Raw genomic sequence first — 24,530 nt, forward strand, 5'->3', positions numbered from 1 at the left:
CCACCGGAGGGTGGCTAGAATTTTCCAACTCGAAAACCACGTTGCTGCTCGCGGGAATATCCCAGCAGCCGACAACGAACTCCAAACGACACAATGTGAACAGTCTTGACTTGCTGGTAGGTTAAATCAAAACTCGACTTTCGTGTCCAGGGTCGGTGAGCCACGGACCGTGTAGCAATGGGAACAGCGCCACACACTCCTACACCGCGTAGAGACCGCGGTGACAGCCCGTCGTCGTTTATCACGGCATGGGTTGCGTGCGCGTAGAGACCGGCCAAACTACGCCCCGCCGAGAATTCCTCGTTGCTCCACGCCAACCGACCGACTCCCTCAGAGCCAGTACGCCGACGACATTTAAAATAACTTGTCAGTCAACATCACACAAACTACACACAGTTTCACGAACACTTGCTCGAAGAACTAGACAATGCTAACGGCAGTGCCTGTGCAATAACAGGGACGAATCACGAATCGGCACACACAGCCAACCCATAAGCGATCGCCGGCCAAATACACGTCGTCCGGCAAGACGACCGACCGACGACAAACTAAAGTCATCCCCACTCCAATCACGTGTGGCGGCAACCGTCGGGCGAGTCATGGCGGTGTGGACCTCACTGCTGCCGCGGCCGGACTGAACTTGTTCCGCGTGCCAACTCAAACACTGTCCATTATAATTATCCGGGCTGTTATGTCGTGGTCGGTTGATCAATTCTGTGTCAATTCCCAACGTTTCGTCTCCGACTGCGGGAGACATCTTCAAGGGAGTCCGTAGCTCGATGATACAGGAGTACCTTAAGCCTGCCAAGGACGCTCGCAAACCATTGGAAAAAGCTGGAGTGTATAGGATCCCATGCAGCTGTGGAGATGTTTATGTGGGTACCACTAAAAGAACTGTTTCTAAACGTTTGGAAGAGCACAAGGGCAATTGTAGAAGAGGAGAAACGGAACATGCTTTCCAGCCAGGGAACCACAATATTCGTTTCGAGGAGACGCAAGTACTAGCAGCCACAAGCGGATATTACGAAAGGCTCTACAGGGAGGCAGTCGAAATCGCTAAACACCAGAATAATTTCAGTCGAAAGGAGGAGGGCGTGAAATTAAACGGTATATGGATGCCGATGTTGAAGAAGATGTGTACCACCCGTCCACTACTGGGTGATGGCAACGGCGATCGACGGCGACGGACAGCGGCCAATTGCACTGACGTTTTCAAAACACGTGACGTCACGCCGCGGCGCGGGAGCGCGCGGACACGGAATTTAGCGGCAGTCAGTAGCGAGCCAGTGGGTGTGTTGGACCTTCCATAGAGCTACGGACCCCCTTGAAGATGTCTCTCGCAGTCGGAGACGAAACGTTAGGAACTGACACAGAATTGATCAACCGACCACGGCATAACAGCCCGGATAATTATAATGGACATGATATTTCCGGCCGTGAAAGTCTACATTTTAGTAACTCAAACACTGCCAGGTCCGAACTAACTGCTGGCACGTTCCAACTCATTTCATTGCCCGGTCCAAACTCACTCCAAACACACAACGACCGGGAAGTAATAGAAGTCCAGCAAAGATAATACGGCAGGGCCTATATCGATAAGCGCTGCTGCTGCCTCTCACAGGCAGGGAAGGCAGCAACTCAGTGACACCAGTAATGGAAAATTAACATAACGAGATGGCGGTACGGTAAAAACAAGATGTAAAATAAGACATGGCACGAACACTAGTCACGCACGGCTCAACCAGTTTGTTGATGCAGTCACTATACAGGGTGAAAAGTATTTAAACCGACAAGCTCTGGGAGGTTGTAGGGGACATCAAAACAAATATTTTTCCCTAATGTCATTATTTCCTATGAGGATTATTGAAACCGGTGGAGGCCATATTACTCTCTTCAGTCGTTAGAGGCCATATTACGATCTTCAGTTGTTAGAGGGCGTATTACACTCTTCAGTTGTAGGCAACTGCTGTCCACCAGTGTAGTAGTGCTTTGTCTCTGTTTACTAATGGAGCGATACACCTGGAGTGAGTACATTGGTATGGTTGGTGCGTACTACGTAGCGCACCACAACGGATGTGCTGCACAACGGGTTTATCAATAACTATATCCTATTCGTCGTATCCCGCATCATACGACCTTTGCTGCTGTGTACCAACGTCTGCGTGAGACCGGGTCATTTAGCAGATTACCTGGACAGGGACGCCGTCGCACGGTGCGAACGCTGCAATTTGAGGAAGCTGTCTTGCAGCATGTGGAGCGGGATCCTTCAATCAGCACTCGTGCAATTGCACGTAACATGGAGACGAATCAGACGAATGTAAGAACAGTCCTTCGAGAGCAATTGTTACGTCCGTTTCACTTAGAGCGTGTCCACAACCTGGAACCAGTTGATTATCCACCCAGAGCACAGTTTTTGCAGTGGTACCTGGAACAGTGTGAAGTACATCCTACATTTCCAGCCTCTGTGTTGTTTACCGATGAAGCAACGTTCGGGCGTGATGGAGTCTTCAACATGCACATTTCGCATGTTTGGAGTGAGGATAACTCATATGCCACAGTTAATAGCGCTCATCAAGTGCGGCTCTTCGTAAATGTGTGGGTCGGTGTTGTTGGGGACTGTTTAATTGGGCCGTATCTGCTACCCAGACCATTAAATGGCACGCACTATTACAGTTTTCTCGCCAGAGCATTGCCAGAATTGCTGGAAGACGTCCCGCTCCCTACGAGACAACGCATGTGGTTCCAATATGACGGGCCGCCGGCACATTTCAGTCGTCGTGTGCGTCGATTCCTGGACCGACGGTTCCCAGAAACTTGGATTGGCAGAGGTGGTCCTGTACCATGGCCTGCTCGATCCCCAGATATGTCCCCTCTGGACTTTTTTTTTTGTGGGGAGAGATGCGCAACCTTGTTTACGCAACTCCCGTTGCATCAGAAGAGGATCTGGTTGCCCGGATAGTAGCAGCAGTAGGAACAGTTCAAGATACTCCTGGGGTTTCTGCCCGTGTCAGACAGAACATGATCCGACGGTGTAACCTTTGTTTACGTGTCAATGGAGGCATTTTTGAAAATCTACTGTAATTGAAATATTGGGTTGTGTTAATGTGTTGTCTCTTGGTCATAAAAAAATGGAAAAGCGCTTGTTGGTTTAATTAATTTGCCGCCAGAGAAATGTTCCTCTTCATAGGAAAAAATGACATTAGGGAAAAATATTTGTTTTGATGTCCCCTACAACCTCCCAGAGTTTGTCGGTTTAAATACTTTTCACCCTGTAGAACGTTTGACTTTACTGACAGAGCCACAACCTCACCTCTGCTTGCAGTGCCTCATCACTATCCTAAAACGTGTTCATTAAGTTTTGCAGACAGATGAAAATCGGATGGGGCAGTTAGGGACTGTTCGAGGACGACCCGTGACGGTCAGCCCAAGACGTCGATTGCTACAGATGTCACAGCGCTTGTGTATGGTCTGGCGTTGTCATGCTGAAGGAGAGAGTGCTCAATGAGTGGACGAAGTTTTCTGCGGTTAGAAACTCCATTACAGCACGCTGTTCCTCATGCACTGATATAATTATGTTGCACACCGACATGTTACACTCTACATTTCGGATCTCTCTAGCGGAAGATGGATGCAACTTGCGTCAGTGGATCGGGAAAGTTGACTGACTAATATGAATAACATGTAATACTTCAACCAACACCGAGCGAGGTGGCGCAGTGGTTAGCACACTGGACTCGCATTCGGGAGGACGACGGTTCAATCCCGTCTCCGGCCATCCTGATTTAGGTTTTCCGTGATTTCCCTAAATCCTTTCAGGCAAATGCCGGGATGGTTCCTTTGAAAGGGCACGGCCGATTTCCTTCCCCGTGCTTCCCTAACCCGAGCTTGCGCTCCGTCTCTAATGACCTCGTTGTCGACGGGACGTTAAACACTAATCTCCTCCTCCTCCACTTCAACCAATATTGAGAACAGAATAAAATATTCGGAATATTAGCTTTCAGTACGCCCTCGTACGCTTCACGTAAGAACCACGAAAAGCGAATGAGAGAAATCAGGATTCGCACAGAGGCATATGTATGTATGCCTGCATGTATGTAGCTACATATATAGATAGAGCATCTCCAATTTTCGATTCATAATACGTGTCGTGGCGTAGTCGCGCTAGTGGGGTAATTGCGTCACAACTTGTAAACTAATCATCGAATTAGTTCGCGCCTGCAGATAAGTAATCTAATGAACAGATTTCCAAAGCGCAGTGATGTCGCGCCTTCCCAATCAATTTGTATTAGCAGCTTCAATTAATTGCATTCCCGGCTTGACGTTTGCCGCTTCACAAACGGTGTGCATATTGGATACCTGTAATGTGAGTTAAAAGCTTGGAATGATGCGCAGTGGTGTTCTGAAATACCAGACGTGCTTATGAATAACCCTGTAGGTTACGCAAATGAGCGTACTTTCGTTGGAACATCAGTTTACTGCAGGTCGTTGGAGCAACGAAGGGTACCAAAAGGCTGGAAAAAGCTGAAAGTTGTTATTTTTGTTCTAACTCGAGTTAATTAATATTTTACAGTTCAAGCTGGCAAAAGAGGATACAGACACATACAACGACAAGCTTAGCGTGGCAAAGTGGACGTGGGATAAAGAGAGATCTGGTGTAGGTATGTTCCTAATAGGACCAGTCCAAAGCGCTAGTTACAATGCCAGAGTTACTGTAACAGCCAAAAAGCAGCCGAAGCATGATAAAGTTTTTATCAATGGTACAAAATAATGGCACTGGGAGAAGGTAACAATAATGTTCACAACACTACCTGTCGGCTCAGAACTGGCCTCTTTATCTTCAAACTGCAGTCAGTGAGGATGACCAAGAGATGCGTCAGCAGTGGCATTTACTACATCTGGAGTAGCCACTGGAAGCGCCATTGACGGTGTGAGAATAGCTACCAGTTTTCCCATATCATTGTCTGATGGGTATATCAAACAATTCATTTCCCTTTACAAGAAGTGTTGGGCAAAGGAACATAATTATTGCCCTGTGACACTGACATCAAACTTCCGTTGAATTACCATACGTGTTTTATGCTCAAGTGTTATGACATTCTGGAAAACAAAAATCTCTGTAGAAATCGACATAGACAATGCAAACAGTGATCTTGTGAAACTCAGCTTGCTGTGTTCATTTGTAAGATTCAGAAGGCTGTAAATAACGACAGGAATGTTGATGACATGAGTCTTCACTGCCAGAAAGAATTTGAAATAGTTCTTAATTGTCATCTAATGAACAAAGCACGAGCAAACGGATATTGGACCAACTTTGTGGCTGGACTGAGGACATCCTAACAGTCAGAACGATAGAAATAATTGATCTGTTGGACAAAGCCAGAAGCTCTGTCAGGCAGTTTGTGGATGATGCTGAAAGGAAAGCTGAATCGCGACTGTAGCGAAATGGAGGAATACCTGCAGAGGATAGACGCGTAGCGCAGTAACTGGCAGTTTACGCTGCCTGAATATGATACTGAGCGTAAAAAGGAGGAGCGACATATTATTGTTCATCGAAACGTTGGTGACAAACCATTGTAACCAATAACAACCGTAAAATATGTAGCGGTATCAGTCCAGAGTTATCTAAAGTGTAACGTCTAAATAAAAATAGTTGTAGTAAAACCAGGTGCCAAGATGAGATTCATTAGGAGAATCCTAAAGGAATGTAATTCACACGTGACTGGAGTAGCTCTCTAAATCTCCGTTCGATCGATCCTTCCGTACTGCTCGTAAGTCGGAGGTTATTTCTTGGTAGGGTTAATACAAGAGACAGAGAAGATCCAAAGAAGAGCTGCGCGTTTCATCACGGATTTGTTTAGTCGGTGGGAGAGTGTCACGTAGATGACACGTCTCCAGTACCAGAAGCTGAAAGGCATGCGTTGTGCAGCATTGAGAGGCTTACTGTTTACGATTCGGAGAGAGAATATACCAAGGAGAGTCAGAACTCATGTATCATCCTCCTCCATACATCTCCCGAAATGAAAACGGAAAGAAAATTACGAAGTTTAAGTTCAAGTCTTTCTTTTTTCCTGAATCTATACCTACATGAATGCTCTGTAATTCAGTCATATGTGCCTGGCAGAGGGTTCGTCGAACCATTTTCACACTGTTTCTCTACTAATCTATTCACCTCGCGGAAAAAACTAATACTTAAATCTTTCCGTGTGAGCTCTGATTCCTCTTATTTTATATCAATACTCATTTCTTCCTACGTAGGTGGGTGCCAAGAAGATATTTTCACATTCCAAGGAGAACGTTGGAGATCGAAATTTCGTGAACAGTTCTCGCCGCAACGAAATGAGAATGATACCAGAAATATCAGGCATCACCATCTTTACGGCGGCTTCTAGAGTAGGGATGTGGGTGTAGCTTAACAGGTACTTTTTTAGTAATTATCAAACACCTCGTAGGTAGACATGTACGGAGGTAGGACCTGAGACAATATTAACGCAGCCTGATGACGAGATGCATGGTGGTTAATGAATGAAAATGCGTTCAGTACACAAAACTGCAGTGGTAACATCTAACTGATTTTAGTGCAGTTCGCTGAGATTTGGTGTAAAATCTGAATGACGTGTCATGAAGAACTACTTGCTTTATATCCTTTTCTAGTAGTGAAGTACATTAGTCCTTAAAATTGAAACAACACTGTACAACCAAAATTCAGCATGCATCGGATCAAAATGGAAGTAACAACTATGTATAAGTTTGTTTTTAGGTTATTGTGAAAGGAAACTATTCGTAAAGCACTACATTATTTCAGAAACCCCCTTACGAACCATGGTTTTTCCGCTGTGCTTGTGTGCATCAACGATGGAGATAGCCGAATCATGAGTACAACCACGTCGGTGAGTTATCTCTAGAGATGCCAGATCAGTCTAAAACTATTATACTTACCGAACACATGTGGTTCTGCTGTACGACTTAGTGATGTAATTCTCCTGGGTAAACTATTCCCGAGGTAAAAAATTCTTCCATTTGCATCTACGAACGAGAAGGATTCAGGGGTTTGTCATAAAGTAAAAACAAGCCTGACATTCTAAGAGTCGTAGTCCAGAATATTTGATTCCTTAATCGTGTTGGTAAGAAAGAGAACCTGAAAAAAGGAATAACCAAGTTGAGGTTAGTTAGACAGGGAATTAGTGAAATGCAGTGACAGGAAGAACAGAATTTTTTTTCCAGGTGAATACAGGGTTATCAACAAAAAATGAAATACGGGCACGCCTAATAATGAACAAGGAAGCAGCAATGTAGGTGAAGTACTCTGAACGGCAAAGGACAGGGTTTCTTATAGGCAAAACAATCACACAACCACGCCCTGCCACAATATTACAATTATATATGCCTTATACCACCGCAGTTAATGAAGAGATTGAAAAAAAAACATGTGATAAGATATAAAAAAAATATTCAGTACGTAAAGGGTGGCGAAAATTTAATTGTTTAGGTACTGTAATTCGATAGTAGGTGACGAACGAAAAGGATGTATTGTAGGAGAGCGAGGAATGCGAGAAAGAAATGCAGAATGACCTAAAGGAAGGAAGATTGCGATTTAATGAGTGCAACAGAGACGGATCACAAGCGCGGATTAGAGAAGGATAGGGACGAATTCGGCTGTGCCTCTTCAAAGAAATCATTCCACCATTTACCTTAAATGATCCAGGGTAATACCGACAATGTAGATGACTGGGCGGTGATTTGAACCACTGCCCTCTAGAATACGAGTCCATTGCGCTAACCATTGCACCACCTCGCACCGTGATACAACTCAATATATTTCTTAAACGAATGTAAATATAATTCCAGGAATATGCCATGGAAGTGTGACAGAACCGTTACTATTTTTAATACATAAGGGCAGTAAAATGAAAGCGAGACAGATGATAAAAGTAAGTAAACTGTTCATTATTTCAAAATTAATCACCAGAAATTGAATACCAGGTGGTTATAATTAAAGTGCAGCTACTCGTACATGTCCAGTATGGGCGATAATTATCGTATGGCAGCGAAACTTGGCCGATATTCAAATGCGCTAATGTGGAACCGATTTACACTGGAAAACAAAATAGTTCCAACTTTGGCTACCAGGTACACATCTGACGCTGCAAATACAAGAAAGACGAATAGAAATGTGTCCGTATGTAAAGGATAAGGAGCGGGACATGGGGAGAAAAGGCCAAACAAGGGAGGAAGGCATAATGTTGATTTTATTATTAACCGATGCTTACACAGTTTGTTCAATATGAGCACCGGACACGTCGACGAGATGCTGCACAGCGGCATATATGCACCTGGTGGCCAAAATTGGAACTATTTTTTCCCAGAGTAAATCGGTTCCACATTACAAGTTTCCCTGCCATATGATGATTACGACCCATACTGTACTTCCACAAGTAGCTATATTTTAATTATGACCACACAGTACATTTATCCCACTGTGAAACAAGACGGTCAGTGCCTTTACGGAAAAATGTTTGCGATTACCCACGGAATCATGATTTTTACCCAGGCGTGCATCTCTTCATCCGAGACAAATCTGTGGCCACGAATGTCTTTCTTCAGGGCTCCAAAAATATGGAAACTGCATGGTGAGTGGACAGAGCTGTATGGTGGATGTGAAGGGCTTTCCAGCGGGCCCACATTTTGCCAAGGTTGTGTCGCCTGCACATTTCTAACAAGACAGTGTCCCACTATGGATAGGTGGAGTAGGCCTGCACCTTGGTCTTCGAGGGCACTTGACAAGTATCCTTTGAATTTTACTGTCTGGGGTCATCTCAGAAGTGAAGTGTACGGCACGCTCCTTGAAAAGGTTGAAGAGCTGTGGCAGCGAACTGTACATTCTCGTCAATATGTACGAAGTGATCCTCAGTATTTGAAAATAATCTTAACTCAGCCCGCCAGGTTGGCCGTGAGGTCTAACACACGGCTTTCCGGACTGGGAAGGAGCGCCTGGTCCCCGGCACGAATCCGCCCGGCGGATTTGTGTCGAGGTCCGGTGAGCCGGCCAGACTGTGGATGGTTTTTAGGCGGTTTACCATCTTCTACGGCGAATGCACAGTAACCCTGGGTTCGGTGTGGGGCGGCGGAGGGGTGAAGCGGACTGCGGTAGTCATCGTGGGGTTGTGGACCACTGCGGCTGCGGCGGGGACGGAGCCTCTCCGTCGTTTCTAGGCCCCCAGTTACCATACAATACAATACAAATCTTAACTAACTGCAGTGTCGGTTCCAACGTTGCACCCAAATGCGAGGACGACACGTAGAACGCCTCTTGTAACAGATAAGAATGTACAAAAAACTATAATATGTTCGAGTAATATCATACTTCTTGTTAGGGGAGCTCATAGGTGGAACTCGAGCCTATTAAAATGGAGAATTAATCAAAAAGTTTACATTTCAAACACATTTTTACAGACTAGGACAGTATTCATCTTTTGGATTTACAGCTCTTATATTTTTTACGTGTTTGCAGTTAAAATTATTGGATATAGCCTTCGCCTTGTATGCAAAACACTGCTTGCTCTTGTTACCCAACCATGTTTCGGCACCTCTGTGCCATCATCAGTGGGTTTTGTTTATGGAAAAACTGTAAAAAGTGAACATATTTTGGGTTGTAACTGATCTAACAAAATAAGGCCTAAAGACAGTTTCCATTCGCTTTAGTTCTTACCTTGGTGTTACATTATACTGTTTTACAGCTCCATCTTTATGGTATCCCGCACCGATAGCTTGTCACCTGCAAACGAAACGATGTAAATGTGAATTTTATCAGCGAGTTAATACATCCCTAGAGTTTTAAAAGGCGATTTTGGTTTGGCAATATGTTTTGCGTTTAACTTGTTATTACTCACGTTTTGTTGTGATTGATCCTTCCTCTTTCGCGTTCTGAGGGCACTGCACACACGTATTAAAGAGATAATAGCCAGTGTTGTATCGTAGCCACACGTTCGGAGTTATCTCGCAAACGGCTCGTTTGCGGACTCATGTTCCTGGAACGGTTTAGCTTCTGATATCGTATAGTTTCGCCCATTTCAGTTTTCGCTAGTAATTAAAAGCAACCCTGTGCAAGGAAAAAATACCTTATAATAAGGTGAGAGCAGGGTACGAGACGTCGACTGTAGCAAAATTTGCCACATAAGAATAGGTTCAGTAAAATGGTAGACAGTCAGCGACGAGCGCTCCAGGACGTAACGCAGTTTATTCCAACTAATAGATCTTACACCAAATAGCGTAGTTACTGGCTAAATTAGCTCAATTTAGTTGTTTGAGCTCAACGGGAGAAGCTACAAAAACCTTAAATTCCTATTCACCATTTGTTTCGTTAGCTGGGTAAGAACTATGCTAGAACTACGATGATGAAATTAATTTGTTAAGATAAGATGTATTATAGAAACAACACTAACCGACTTGTGATGTCGTCAGGACTGTTCATTTATTAGCGAAATGTAAAGGTCACGCGATTTAATTTTTGCTGTTGTATGGAGAGCGTGCGTGGACTGCTATTTCAACAAGCGGTCTGTAATTGTAAACTATGACATTGATGTGAAGGATATATAATTTTTACTGCAAATCCAAGAAACTTCTGCCTCCAGTGTATCTTCAAACTTGACGTCATAGAGGAATGATTGGTTACCAACTCGGAAATTCGATTGACCGTCATGGCCTCAAAAATTACTGCAACTAAATCTTGACTAGTGTTGACTTGCGGACATCTGTCACTAATTAGTTGTCGTTTTGTGACTTTGGTTCCCAAATGGTGCACTTCCGACGTACAGTTGTCAGACAAATTTTTCTCGAGTTGATGTCTCCTACCCGGATCTGACCTTGTTATCACCTTTTTCCTACACCTTGTCTCTTTATTTTAGTAGAAAAAAGATATCAACCCGGTATATTATTTAACATGTGTGTTTTTAAATGCTTCAATGTCAATACTTCATGACCTTCCTCAAAAACGGTTTTATATCCTATTTTTGACAAAGTTGAGTTTTCACTGGAATGAAGTGGTGCATTAAATTAGGCATGCTACCATAGCGACAAATATCTTTTTTCTGTTTCTAAGTTGAGCTGTTTATGATGGAAGGAAGTCTTGTATCAATGAAAATGTCGGACATGCCTGATGTTCGTTTCATTAAAAGGATACTGTATCGTTAAATAAAAGCATAGGAAGCAGAATTTGGGAATTTGTGGTAAGGTCTTACGGGACCAAACTGCTGAAGTCATAACGTAGAAATTGTAAACTAGATTAATTTGCTTCGTCTGACTGTTGGTTTGGTCAAAATAACAACTGGACATTGATACTTGTGTACAACAATCTAATTTTGACAGGATTTTTGCAACAATAGAGCATAAATTTATTGTTTCGAGGCGTGGCTTTCTGTCGTGGGACTGTACTTCTGCGTTAATGGGGGAAAAAGAAGAGTAATTGATGTCATGATCACCTTCGAATGGTAGTATGTAATATCTTAACCTTGTTTAAGTACACCTTTCCTTGAAGTTATTATAAAGTCTAATCCAAGCTTGAATATTACTGGTTACATGGTTGAAAATTAACACAAATGATCCAAATACAGTGAATCTGCGTCTTAGTCAAATGTCACTCAACCTTGAGTACGTCATTCTCTGCTGAAAGCAAAAGAGAAAATAAACCTGATGGTAATATTCCTATATCTGTGCAATGCCTGTGCAATCCATTTGTGCAATGCCTGTGCAATCCAAACAATACATTACAAGTGTCAATCGTGGTCAGAAGAGTATTCTGCGTAGTTGTGAGTGCATTATGTCGGAGGTTACTGAATTCGATCGTGGGAAAATCGTTTGTGCTCGTATGTTGTATAAAGAGCTTCGTCCTCTGTCGTAAGGAAAAAATGAGGGTCTGTTTGGATATGAGTAAGTACCTTGATGTGTAATACAGGGAATTTTATGTCAGTTTACCTTCTGACTGCCGGCCGGTGTGGCCGAGCGGTTCTAGGCCCTTCAGTCTGGAACCACTCGACCGCTACGATCGCAGGTTCGAATCCTGCCTCGGGCATGGATGTGCGTGATGTCCTTAGGTTAGTTAGGTTTAAGTAGTTCTAGATTCTAGGGGACTGATGACCTCAGCAGTTAAGTCCCATAGCGCTCAGAGCCATTTGAACCATTTTGCACCTTCTGACCGAACAAATGGTTCAAATGGCTCTGAGCACTGTGGGACTTAACATCTGAGGTCATTAGTCCCCTAGAACTTAGAACTACTTAAACCTAACTAACCTAAGGACATCAAACACATCCATGCCCGAGGCAGGATTCGAACCTGCGACCGTAGCGGTCGCGCGGTTCCAGACTGAAGCGCCTAGAACCGCTCGGCCACATAGGCCGGCTCTGAATGAACAGTTCAATTTATTTTTCCTCTGTCTAGTTTTGTCTTTGTTATTGTTTCTTGCCCGAAATAGAACATGCTTTTTTTAGTTTTGAGTTTAATTACGTTAATACATTGTGTTATTTCAGTAGATCAGGTAATATATTCTGTTAATAGTTTCCATTATTTTTGCCATTGTAGCAAAAAATTAATAATTTTGGCCTACAACATTATTTCACTATATACTTTTCCAGGATATGCAACGTTCGTACGCGGAAGCTACGTAAAAATTAAGATAGCTTTCTAGCTACAGGGATATTCAAAAAGAAGGAGCAGATTTCAGACATTTATTGCTTCCAAACTACAAAAGATGGTAACACAATCCCAACGTTCCTCGAATGAGAAAAGTTGAAATTTTTACGCATTCAGCGTGAGCACCATGTGTTACACGACAAATGTCAAAACGGTGGCTCATTTCCTGTACACACGAAGCAGCTGGTCTCTCGTTATCGAATTCACAGCTTCAACTAAACAATCTCGCAGATTTTCAAGAGTGTCAGGCATGAGGGGGGGGGGGGGGGGGGGAACGCAGGCTTTTACGTAAACCCACAGATAAAAGTCACCAGGTGTGAGGTCTAGAAACATGGGAGGCCACCGACGATGATGTTCATTTTCTGTCAATCCTCCTCCAATCCAATGTCCTGGAGTGGTGTCAATCAGGTACCGTCGGACAGGCGGAGACACTATTTGTCCCACTTATGCCTGGCACTCTTGAAACTCTGCGACGTCGCAATGTTTAAGCTGTGAATTCGATAGCGAGAGACCAGCTGCTCTGCGTGTGGCAGGGAATGAGCTACCGTTTTGACATTTGTCGTGTAACACATGATGCTCACACTGAACGCATAATATTTTGAACGTTTCTCTTTCGAGGAACGTTGTAATTCCGTTTCTATCTTTTGTAGTTTGGAAGCAAAAAAGGTTTGAAATCTGTTCCTTCTTTGTGAATAGATATGTATTGTGAAATATGTTAAATACAGGTTGCTGATCTATGATACATGCTCCATCATTTGATCACATTCATTGAAGGGCCAAAGAAACTGATGTAGGCATTTGTATTCAGATATGTAAACATGTAGAATACGACGCTGCGGTCGGCAACGCCTATGTAAGACAACAAATGTCTGGGCCAGTTGTTTCATCGGTTACTGCTGCTACAATAGCAGGTCATCAATATTTAAGTGAGTTTGAAAGTGGTTTTATAGCCAGCGCACGAGCGATGGGACACAGCACCTCCGAGGTAGCGATGAAGTGGGGATTTTCCCGTACGACCATTTCACGAGTGTACCATGAATATCAGGAATCCGGTAAAACATCAAATCTCCGACACCGCTGAGGATGGAAAAAGGTCCTGCAAGAACGGGACCAATGAGGACTGAAGAGAACAGTTCAATGTGACATAAGTGCAACCCTCCTACAAGTTGCTGCAGATTCCAGTGCTGGGCCATCAACAAGTGTCAGCGTGCCAACCATTCAACGAAACATCATCGATATGGGCTTTCGGAACCGAAGGCCCACTCGAGTACACTTGATAACTGCACAACACAAAGATTTACACCTTGCCTGGGGCCTTCGACACCGTCATTGGACTGTTGATGACTGTAAAACATATTGCCTGGTGGGATGAGTCTCGTTTCAGATTGTATCGAGCGGATTGACGTGTACGGGTATGGAAACAACTTCAAAATTCCATGGACCCTGCATGTCAGCAAGGGACTGTTCAAGCTGGTGGAGTCTCTGTAATGGTGATTGATATGGGACCCCTCATATGTGTACGTACGACTCTGACAGGTGATACGTACGTAAGCATCCTGTCCGATTATCTGCATCCATTCATGTCCATAGTGCATTCCGACGGAGTTGGGCAATTCCCGCAGGACAATGCGACACCGCACACATCCAGAATTGCTACATAGTGGCTCCAGGAACACTCTTCTCAGTTTAAACACTTTCACTGGCTACCAAACTCCCCAAACATGAACGTAATTGAGCATATCTGGGATGCCTTGCAAAGTGCTGTGAGAAGAGATCTCCATCCCGTCGTACTCGTACGGATTTATGGACAGCTGTGCAGGATTCATGGTGTCAGTTCCCTCTAGCACTACTTCAGACATTAGTCGAGTCCATGCCACATCATGTTGCGGCACTTCTGTCTGCTCACGAGGGCCCTACACAGTATTAGGCAGGTGTACCAGTTAGTTTGGTTCTTCAGTGTATAATAAGATGTACAAGTAAATTGCATCATAGGAAAACAACAATTATTTGTACTTCTTGAAAAATTAAAAATTGTGATATACGACCTTCTTTGAGGAAGGTGTTTACTTACATTTTGTAAGGAATGTTGTTGTTGTTGTGGTCTTCAGTCCTGAGACTGGTTTGATGCAGCTCTCCATGCTACTCTATCCTGTGCAAGCCTCTTCATCTCCCAGTACCTACTGCAGCCTACATCCTTCTGAATCTGCTTAGTGTATTCATCTCTTGATCTCCCTCTACGATTCTTACCCTCCACGCTGCCCTCCAGTACTAAATTGGTGATCCCTTGATGCCTCAGAACATGTCCTACCAACCGATCCCTTCTTATAGTCAAGTTGTGCCACAAACTTCTCTTCTCCCCAACTCTATTCAATACCTCTTCATTAGTTATGTGATCTACCCATCTAATCTTCAGCATTCTTCTGTAGCACCACATTTCGAAAGCTTCTATTCTCTTCTTGTCTAAACTATTTATCGTCCATGTTTCACTTCCATACATGGCTACACTCCATACAAATACTTTCAGAAACGACTTCCTGACACTTACATCAATACTCGATGTTAACAAATTTCTCTTGTTCAGAAACGCTTTCCTTGCCATTGCCAGTCTACATTTTATATCCTGTCTACTTCGACCATCATCAGTTATTTTGCTCCCCAAATAGCAAAACTCCTTTACTACTTTAAGTGTCTCATTTCCTAATCTAATACAGCGTGAGTTAAAGAATGAAAACTGCACCAACTTACTTGTTTCTTGATGCTTGCATCACCAAACATATTCTTGTAAACAAATGCCCTTGAAAATGAGAATAAATTGTCGAAACGCGTTGTGCCAAGCTTCAAAAATTAAGTAAATGGAGCAGTTTTCGTTATTTAAATCACGAATGACACAGTTGTAGGCTTGCCTGAAACATCGAATATGTTGAACGAAATTGGGAGGAATAACTGTAACGACGATTTTTTGGTGTGCAGATCACGCCCAAGTGGCGAATGGCGTGTACAACATACAGAGGGTGGCCCTAGCTGGAGCGCAGACGACCGAGGCGCCAGCAACGACGGAGATGACGTCTGCCACGGAGCCGCTCTCGACCGAGGCTGCTACCGAAGCCCTGGCCACCACCGCCGCTGCTGCTGCCGGCACCACCGCGCCGCCCACCGAGGAGACCACACCCACCCTTGCCTCGACAACGACAACGACAACGACAACGACATCGACCACGACGGCGACCCCTACGACTGTCGCAGAGGAAACCGCATCGACTCCGACCACGCAGTCGACAACTACCACGCAATCGACACCGACTCTGTTGACGCTGTTAACGGAACTGACGACTGTCCCGGAAAATGTGTCTACGTCACCACCGCCGGTATTGCTGACTACGATGCCAGAGCCGACCGAGGCACCGAAGGTGGTCGCCAACCTGACAGTGACACACCGCCAACCCGTGTCCTGGCCCACGCCATTCAACGCCACCGACCTTGACCCCTTTTCCGAGACGATCAACGGGAGCGGCCTACTGTATCTTCTGGACAAGGCCTTCAACGGAACAGATTGTAAGTATACTCCATGCTTATTACTTCCCGATGGCATTGTTACAAGTGTGAGAGGAAGCAGGTCTAGAGTGTAGAGAACAGTAATAGTAATTATTCAGTGATTTGAAAATATTGAATCTGGCTACTGTTATTGTCACTGGACAGTAAAACGTCATAATTTTACATACATTTTGAGGGTAGATAGTTCATTTTTATTTCGTCACATCTGTGATTTAGCGGCCACTCCATTATTACGATTCTGCTATGTTATACTTAAGTATTAATGGGAAGGAGAGTCACACAGCAGTCAGTCGCAATCCCATTACTTTTTATTATGCTTGCAAATCTAGATTTCGGCTATAAGTAGCCATCTTCGGTGGAGTTTCATTATAACTGAACAGACTCATGGCAGTTCATGTCACTATACGTTCTTACAGGTGTGTAGGCAGAGTTCAAGATGTGCATGGAATCTTGTGAGACTTAACTGCTAAGGTCATCAGTTCCTAAGCTTACACACTACTTAACCTAAATTATCTTAAGGACAAACACACACCCTGTGGTGTGGGGTGGATCTGCTATTCTGTAATCCTGCACAACGGATTAATCCGAGATGTACCCTTTACCCTGTGGCTCCTGCAAGATGTAATTTCCACCCCCACACTACTACAGAAGTCAGACAGACTCTCCTAACGTTCTAAAGAGAAATGCCTGAAAAACTTTCAGCAATAAATATCTTCTGGAGTCGTCCGCTGTAGGGAAATGACACAAAAATTCACAAAATTTCTTACGTAACTAGTGGGATACTTGGGCACTGGAGTAGTGCTAGTTAGTGTAAGAAAAATATGAAACTAATGAAAATTATTATTTATTTTGCAAAAATTCTGAGAAATCACAATGCACTTTTAGTTATGAATTGAACAAGTTATATCCTGGTTCTTTTTGGAATGTGAAGTTACCTATCAAGGACAGGATTCACTAATGAAATTTCTATACAAAGTTTGAGATTGTCATTGACATGGCAGAATGGCTGAGAGGCGCGCCTACTCAACTTGAATAATTATCCTTTAGAATGTTGCTAGGTACGGTTGAGGCTGTCGCGTGTGAAATGCAGTGAAGTGTACTGTTGTAGAGGAAATATGGGGCTCGCGATAGCTGTAGCACACAATACCGTAAGCTGCGATGACTGGTCTCTGCGCCGCTCGCTGCTGACAAATAAGATAACTCTCGTTCTATCTGGATTGACCTTCGCCAATCAAACTCTCCCTACGCCTTGATGAAGTCAAGGATTCCTGTTCGCCCCTAGTCTAACTTTTGGCGTGGTACACCGGTCAGATAACCAGTCCACCGCAATGCCAATCAAAAATTCACTCTCAGGCGTTTAACTATAACTCTGTCCGTTCACACCACACAATAAGTGTGTCGGCCAACACAGTGAACAACACTTAATCGCAAGGACTCAATATAGAGTCGCACTTCGATTCGCTCTCGACAGAGGTGCTCTCCCAGTGAAGTACTGAGGAGAGACTTGTTCCTTGCTCCAAGAGCGACAACGGAACGGCGCCTCTCCACGCCAGACGTGAAGGGGTATATCTTTCGGTCTCTTCCATTACTCCTTCAGCTCAAGGCGTCAGAAATATCTTCTGCCAATCAGCATTGCTCTTCTAAAACGGGAGAATGACGTTTCGTTTAAGGCGACCAATCTGGAAATCTGTAGTATTGGCGTTTGGCGTTTGCTCTCTCCCGGTGAAAATCTGGAAATCTGTGTGCTATGTGTAAAGAATGCGTAGGTTGGATGCTCCCACACAATGTAGCGGAATTTGCCTTTAATCCAAACACGGGGTCGTTCCCCCTTTCACTCGGGCACACGCTGTCTGCTCCACGGGCGGCCGAGGTTGACTTGTCCTCCGAAGGTACCAGCCTCCTGGTGTGTGGTCTGCCTCTCTCGAACTAAAAGCTCCTGTGACCATTGTGTCTGGAATGTATGTGTGTACGCCAGCCTCGAGTATTTCAACCCCAGTGCGCGCATATCGTTTGCATGAATTCATACAACATTGACTTTATTTTATCGAGTTCAGGTTCGAATGTAGCGTCTTGATGTGCGGAATATGATTGTGAGGGCAGAATATGTAAGCAATGAAGGTCAGGAGAACACGACGTCTTACAACACACCCATGCCCGAGGGAGGACTGGAACCTCCGCCGGGACCATCCGCACAGTCCGAGTCTCCTTCCGCCTATACACCTGGAAGAACATATGGTGACTTAAACTATCGCGAGTCTGTTGAATTGTAACGAAAATGCACCGAAGGTCTAGATTCGTAAGCATAATAAAAACTAATGGGATCGCGACTGACTGCTGTGTGCCTCTTCTTCCGTACAATATACGGTCGCTGTGCACAACGATTTATGATGGAAACAAAGTTGGTTACGTATTGATGGTCTGAAGGCGTTTCTCCCTAGGGGAGGATAGGGAAGGATTTAGGTCCATAAATAGTGACGTTATTGGTGATTTCTCCCGATACAAAGAGACATTCAGAATCGCTGTGTTGTTGATAATAGTCTTTGTTTTTCGGAACTGATGCGTACTATCATACCAACTGTGCTCGTTAGTGGGCAATTTGTCACGTATAGTTTTGTTTGGTCCGTACTGATAAATGTCGCTCCTATTTTTTATATTCTTTTCCCACACTGTCTACATATTTTTTCTGTTTATCGTGTAGATAAGAATATTTTTTCTTAACTGTTTAACTGAATTTTATTTCCTTTCTTACCATACAATCTCATGTCTTTGTCTTAAGTTGTCTACAAAGAATGTTAGATTATTATAATTACTTTCTTACTATAAATGTTTCATTTTGTTTCGGTTAGTTTAGATATTTAATGTTTTACTGCAGCACTTTAAAGTTAACTCATTACATACATTCGTTAGTAGCACGTATTCTTACATACGTCCACTGCCTGCTTTGTTTGCCAGTCTTGACTGGAAAAACATTAAAATATCTCTTGCGTAGTTTTTCACTGTACTTAACTCTTGTGCAAGGCTAACTGTGTAATCATAGGAAGATATGATCTATAGACGGTAACAGCGAAGAAAGGATAGTGGGGTGGGGAAATGGGATATGATATTTGCGTCTTTGTGTGTATATGTGTATTTTATGTTTTAAGTATACTGCTCAGAAAAAACTTCTGTGAAGTTCGAATAGTGGAAGGGAGGTACTGGTAGAACTGAAGAGGATCTTCAGTTGTGATTACGTTGCCCAATCAGTAAGAGCACTGTCAGTGTTAGGCAAGGTTCTGAGTTTGAGTCCGTATCCGGCCCATATTTTAATATGTAATGAAGGTTCAAAGCAGTGTTCTCGTCGCTGCAGAGAGAATGATTCATTCTACTTTACGCAGGGTGTCATAAACGTTTTTTTTTTTTAAAGAAAGTGAAACATTCTCGGACTTCTTGCCGTCAAACAGTACTTTTTGTTTGTTTGTGAGGCTGTGCTCAGCAACTTTAGATGTCTCTAGTACTCAATTTTCTGAGAAAAAAGTTTTGTTCCATTCACCTATATATTGGGGTTTTGTAATTAAAGAGGCTTTAGAAATAAGAATGTGCGAGAAGAACTTCAACCGTGACTGCAGATATAACCTTAACTGCACATGAAGCCGTCTATGGGCTATATAAGGCCAGCATAGCAGCACACAATTTATCCTGACGAAGATGATGGAGGTAATACATGAAACATATGAAATACATCGATGGAGGTAATCATCGAAAGCTCGAGGTTTCGTCCTGAACTGACGCGGCAGGAAGTCCAAGAATGTTCTTACATAACCCGAAGGTTGCTTTGGACACCACAGTGCCTTACAAGGCATTGTCCTGTTGGACATGTACGTCTTTGTCTTTCTGTAACCTTTAAACTGATATACCCAGTTATTAGTTAGGGACCCTCGATCAAACAAGGACTCCGAAAAACGGTGCAGCTTTACATTTTTCACATTAAAAGATGATTTCTAGAGATGAGAGAAGCGAGAGTCAACAGAAAAAATCCTAGGCTGTCCTGAGAACGACCACTATATGCTAGAATTTATAGTTTGGCACTTACCCATATTTTTCCACACTTTCCTTTTTTCAGACTACACTTCTTCTTAAGTGCTAAAATATTCTTAGCCAATGAAGTTCACACGCGCAAAATCTGTTAACAGCCCAAAATTCCTTTGCAAAACAGAATGAAGCAAGAAAGTAATATACGTCTAAACATATTTTATTGCCGGCCAGGGTGGCCAAGCGGTTCTAGGCGCTACAGTCTGGAACCGCGGGATCGCTACGGTCCCAGGTTCGAATCCTGCCTCGGGCATGGATGTGTGTGATGTCCTTAGGTTAGTTAGGTTTAAGTAGTTCTAAGTTCTAGGGGACTGATGACCTCAGAAGTTAAGTCGCATAGTGCTCAGAGCCATTTGAACCATTTGACTAGGTATCTTCTTTGAAATGACGGTGTTTCGTAAAATAAATAATCTGTTTAGGATAGTAAAGGGTGCTCTTATTAATCCGGGGGTGGGGCTGGAGAGAATAATTAAATTAACATTGGATAGGCGATGTGAAAGAAAGTAGAGAATCCGCGCAACACATGCCTATGGAAAGTCTCCATCTTGATTTTTAAATGAAACAAACTTGTTATCCAACTGTTTATGTCTCTAGCCGGTAGCCGTGCGGTTCTAGGCACGTCAGTCCGGAACCACGCGGCTGCTACGGTCGCAGGTTCGAATCCTGCTTCAGGCATGGAAGTGTGTGATGTCCATAGGTTAGTTAGGTTTAAGTAGTTCTAAGTTTAGGGGACTGATGACCTCAGCTGTTAAGTCCCATAGTGCTTAGAGCCATTGAACCATTTTTTTGATTATGTCTCTCAACGATAGTCTTAGAGCTTTGTTTGTCGACGTTGCATATGGCGCCTAATACAAACAAACGATCGATTTAATAATCAACCAGCCCTTTTTTCGTAGGATGTATAATTTATAAACTTAATGGTTGGAATGTACGGTCTGAATGTACGATAGTGTAAGCGTGTGTTGTCGGGCAGACGGGCGCGCTCTGACGGTGTCCGTGAACGCGAGCGTGCTGGCGCAGGGCGAGCCGGCGGCCAGCGAGTACCACGGCGTGGCCACGCTGGCGCGCGCGCTGGATGCACGCCTCATCCGCGCCGGCGTCTTCCTCAACAGCGAGGAAGACTCCTGGCAGGTCAGCACCTTATAACTTTCCCTACTGTCTTACGAGGCGGCAGTATTACTCGATAACATCAGTCACTTTCTGTTAATGACAAACCAGAAATAATCTATATAATAAATTTAAAATTTACCTTCACTTCACTTTAATATTTATTTTATTTCATTGCACACACTATTTTATTTCTTGCTATTTCTTAGCTTTCTTCAACTATACACATAACTATAGTCACAGAAGTTGAAAATACACTACTGGCCATTAAAATTGCTACACCAAGAAGAAATGCAGATGATAAACGGGTATTCATTGGACAAATGTATTATACTAGAACTGACATGTGATTACATTTTCACGCAATTTGGGTGCATAGATCCTGAGAAATCAGTACCCAGAACAACCACCTCTGGCCGTAATAACGGCCTTGATACGCCTGGGCATTGAGTCAAACAGAGCTTGGACGGCGTGTACAGCTACAGCTGCCAATGCAGTTTCAACACGATACCACAGTTCACCAAGAGTAGTGACTGGCGCATTGTGACGAGCCAGTTCCTCGGTCACCATTGACCAGACGTTTTCAGTTGGTGAGAGATCTGGAGAATGTGCTGGCCAGGGCAGCAGTCGAACATTTTCTGTATCCAGAAAGGCCCGTACAGGACCTGCAACATGCGGTCGTGCATTATCTTGCTGAAATGTAGAGTTTCGCAGGGATCGAATGAAGGGTAGAGCCACGGGTCGTAACACATCTCAAATGTAACGTCCACTGTTCAAAGTGCCGTCAATGCGAACAAGAGGTGACCGAGACGTGAAACCAATGGCACCCCATACCATCACGCCGGGTGATACGTCAGTATGGCGATGACGAATACACACTTACAATGTGTTCACCGCAGTGTCGCCAAACACGGATTCGTCCATCATGATTCTGTCAACACAACCTGGATTCATCCGAAAAAATGACGTTTTGCCATTCGTGGTCCCAGGTTCGTCGTTTAGTACACCATAGCAGGCGCTCCTGTCTGTGATGCAGCGTCAAGGGTAACCGCAGCCATGGTCTCCGAGGTGATAGTCCATGCTGCTGCAAACGTCGTCGAACTGTTCGTGCAGATGGTTGTTGTCTTGCAAACGTCCCCATCTGTTGACTCAGGGATCGGGACGTGGCTGTACGATCCGTTACAGCCATGCGGATAAGATGCCTGTCATCTCGACTGCTAGTGATACGATGCCGTCGGGATCCAGCACGCCGTTCCGTATTACACTCCGGAACCCACCGATTCCATATTCTGCTAACAGTCATTGCATCTCGACCAACGCGAGCAGCAATGTCGCAATACGATAACCCGCAATCGCGACAGGCTACAATCCGACCTTTATCAAAGCCGGAAACGTGATGATACGCATTTCTCATCCTTACACGAGGCATCACAACAACGTTTCACCAGGCAATGCCGGTCAACTGCTATTTGTGTATGAGAAATCGGTTGGAAACTTTCCTCATGCCAAGACGTTGTAGGTGTCGCCACCGGCGCCAACCTTGTGTGAATGCTCTGAAAACCTAATCATTTGCATATCACAGCATCTTCTTCCTGTGGGTTAAATTTCGCGTCTGTAGCACGTCATCTTCGTGGCATAGCAATTTTAATGGCTGGTCTGATCCATGGAGAATCAGGGTACCAGTCACGTGGTTCACTAAAGCTCATAAGCATTTGAAAAGAATCATTTTTCGAAATCATCAATAATTGCTGCTAAAATATTTGATTATTATTGCCGATTCCGATCTTCTGATCAGGTATCATAAAAGTAAGATATTTTTTCAGTTGATGGCATTATGCGGGTTCCGTGGTTGTATTAAAAGATGCCAGAACAGCTACTTAACACTAATTTGATGACAGTTTTCTTGAACACATTTCATTGTTTCTTGCCGTTGCCGATTTGAAAGGGTTCGTTTATTGTTGGGTGATGGCACTGTCTTCACAGGACGAACTGTTAATCAGCTTTCAATGCCATGGTGCGCTACAGTGAAATCATTTCAAACTGATAAATTTTCGAAAAGGAAATTTATTTTTTACTTAGCGTATAGCACTACACATGAAATAAAATAAAATTGGGCATAAATACAAATGATACATTAACCTGATAAACTGTTCTTGTATGTTAATGTTCCCGCATCTCGTGGTCGTGCGGTATCGTTCTAAGTTCTAGGGGACTGATGACCATAGATATTAAGTCCCATAGTGCTCAGAGCCATTTTTTTTATGTTAATGTTCAATCTATGCTTGATGGTGTGGACAAAAAAAAGTCAATTGGATCACCCAGGTAGACTCCCAGCTCACACTCCTCGACAATGTGTCGGAAGCTCTGGTTCGATACGTCACAGTCACAGCTTGTGCTGGACTCCTTACCCCATTTGCGCACGCTGTGTGCAAGCACTCCGTGTCCTGTGCGGATGCGACTTATGATCTTCCACTTAAGCAATGGGAGTTGAAAGCCCTGGGGTCGCACTTCAGGTGGAGCATTCGTACTCCAGGTTTCACACCATTTGCCGTCAATGTTGAAATTTTTATCAGCAAACTGTTGGGCCAGTCAACCAGAGAACATTTTCATTGATAGTGGCGCGTCGAGCAGACCCCTTTTCGTTTATCGGAGGAATACAAAGTTGAGAATGGAGTTTCCCATTAGGAGGTTAACTGAAGCGTCATTGGAAAGGATTTTGAAACATACGATTTTCTACCCATTTTGATATTTCCGTTTACAACGCCATCTGTCGCGAAACGAGAAAAATGTGTCAGACAACACTCTCTGTATAATCTGCATCTTTAATAGAAATGGAGTTTGTCATTTAAGATTGCAATGTTGCCCCTCCACCCCCTCCCCTTCACACACAGACACACAAGGGGTGGGGGATCGAGTTTAGTATCATTGGATGTCTCGTTCCGAAACGAACAAATTTTAACTATAAATTGTTTGGATACGATGTGTGGTTTTCGAGATATTTCAATGTCTTCAGATAAATTGAACACCCTGTATAATGAAAATAGGCTACATATATATATATATATATATATATATATATATATATATATATATATATATATATATCTCCGAATGTTTCGTA

General features: G+C 43.7%; 1 protein-coding gene across 1 annotated transcript in view; it reads left to right on the top strand.

Annotated features, from left to right (window-relative positions):
- Window positions 1-24,530, top strand: part of LOC124722225 (vitellogenin-like) — a gene marked incomplete at its 3' end in the record, with an annotated part of 444,892 nt that overhangs the window by 307,992 nt on the left and 112,370 nt on the right. Inside the window, exons 18-19 of the mRNA XM_047247418.1 lie at window positions 15,653-16,234; window positions 21,276-21,433. Coding sequence (XP_047103374.1) covers window positions 15,653-16,234; window positions 21,276-21,433 — 740 coding nt within the window. The remainder of the gene's footprint in view (window positions 1-15,652; window positions 16,235-21,275; window positions 21,434-24,530) is intronic.

This window comes from Schistocerca piceifrons, chromosome X (genome assembly GCF_021461385.2).
Source record: "Schistocerca piceifrons isolate TAMUIC-IGC-003096 chromosome X, iqSchPice1.1, whole genome shotgun sequence".
NCBI classification, from domain to species: Eukaryota; Metazoa; Arthropoda; class Insecta; order Orthoptera; family Acrididae; genus Schistocerca; species Schistocerca piceifrons.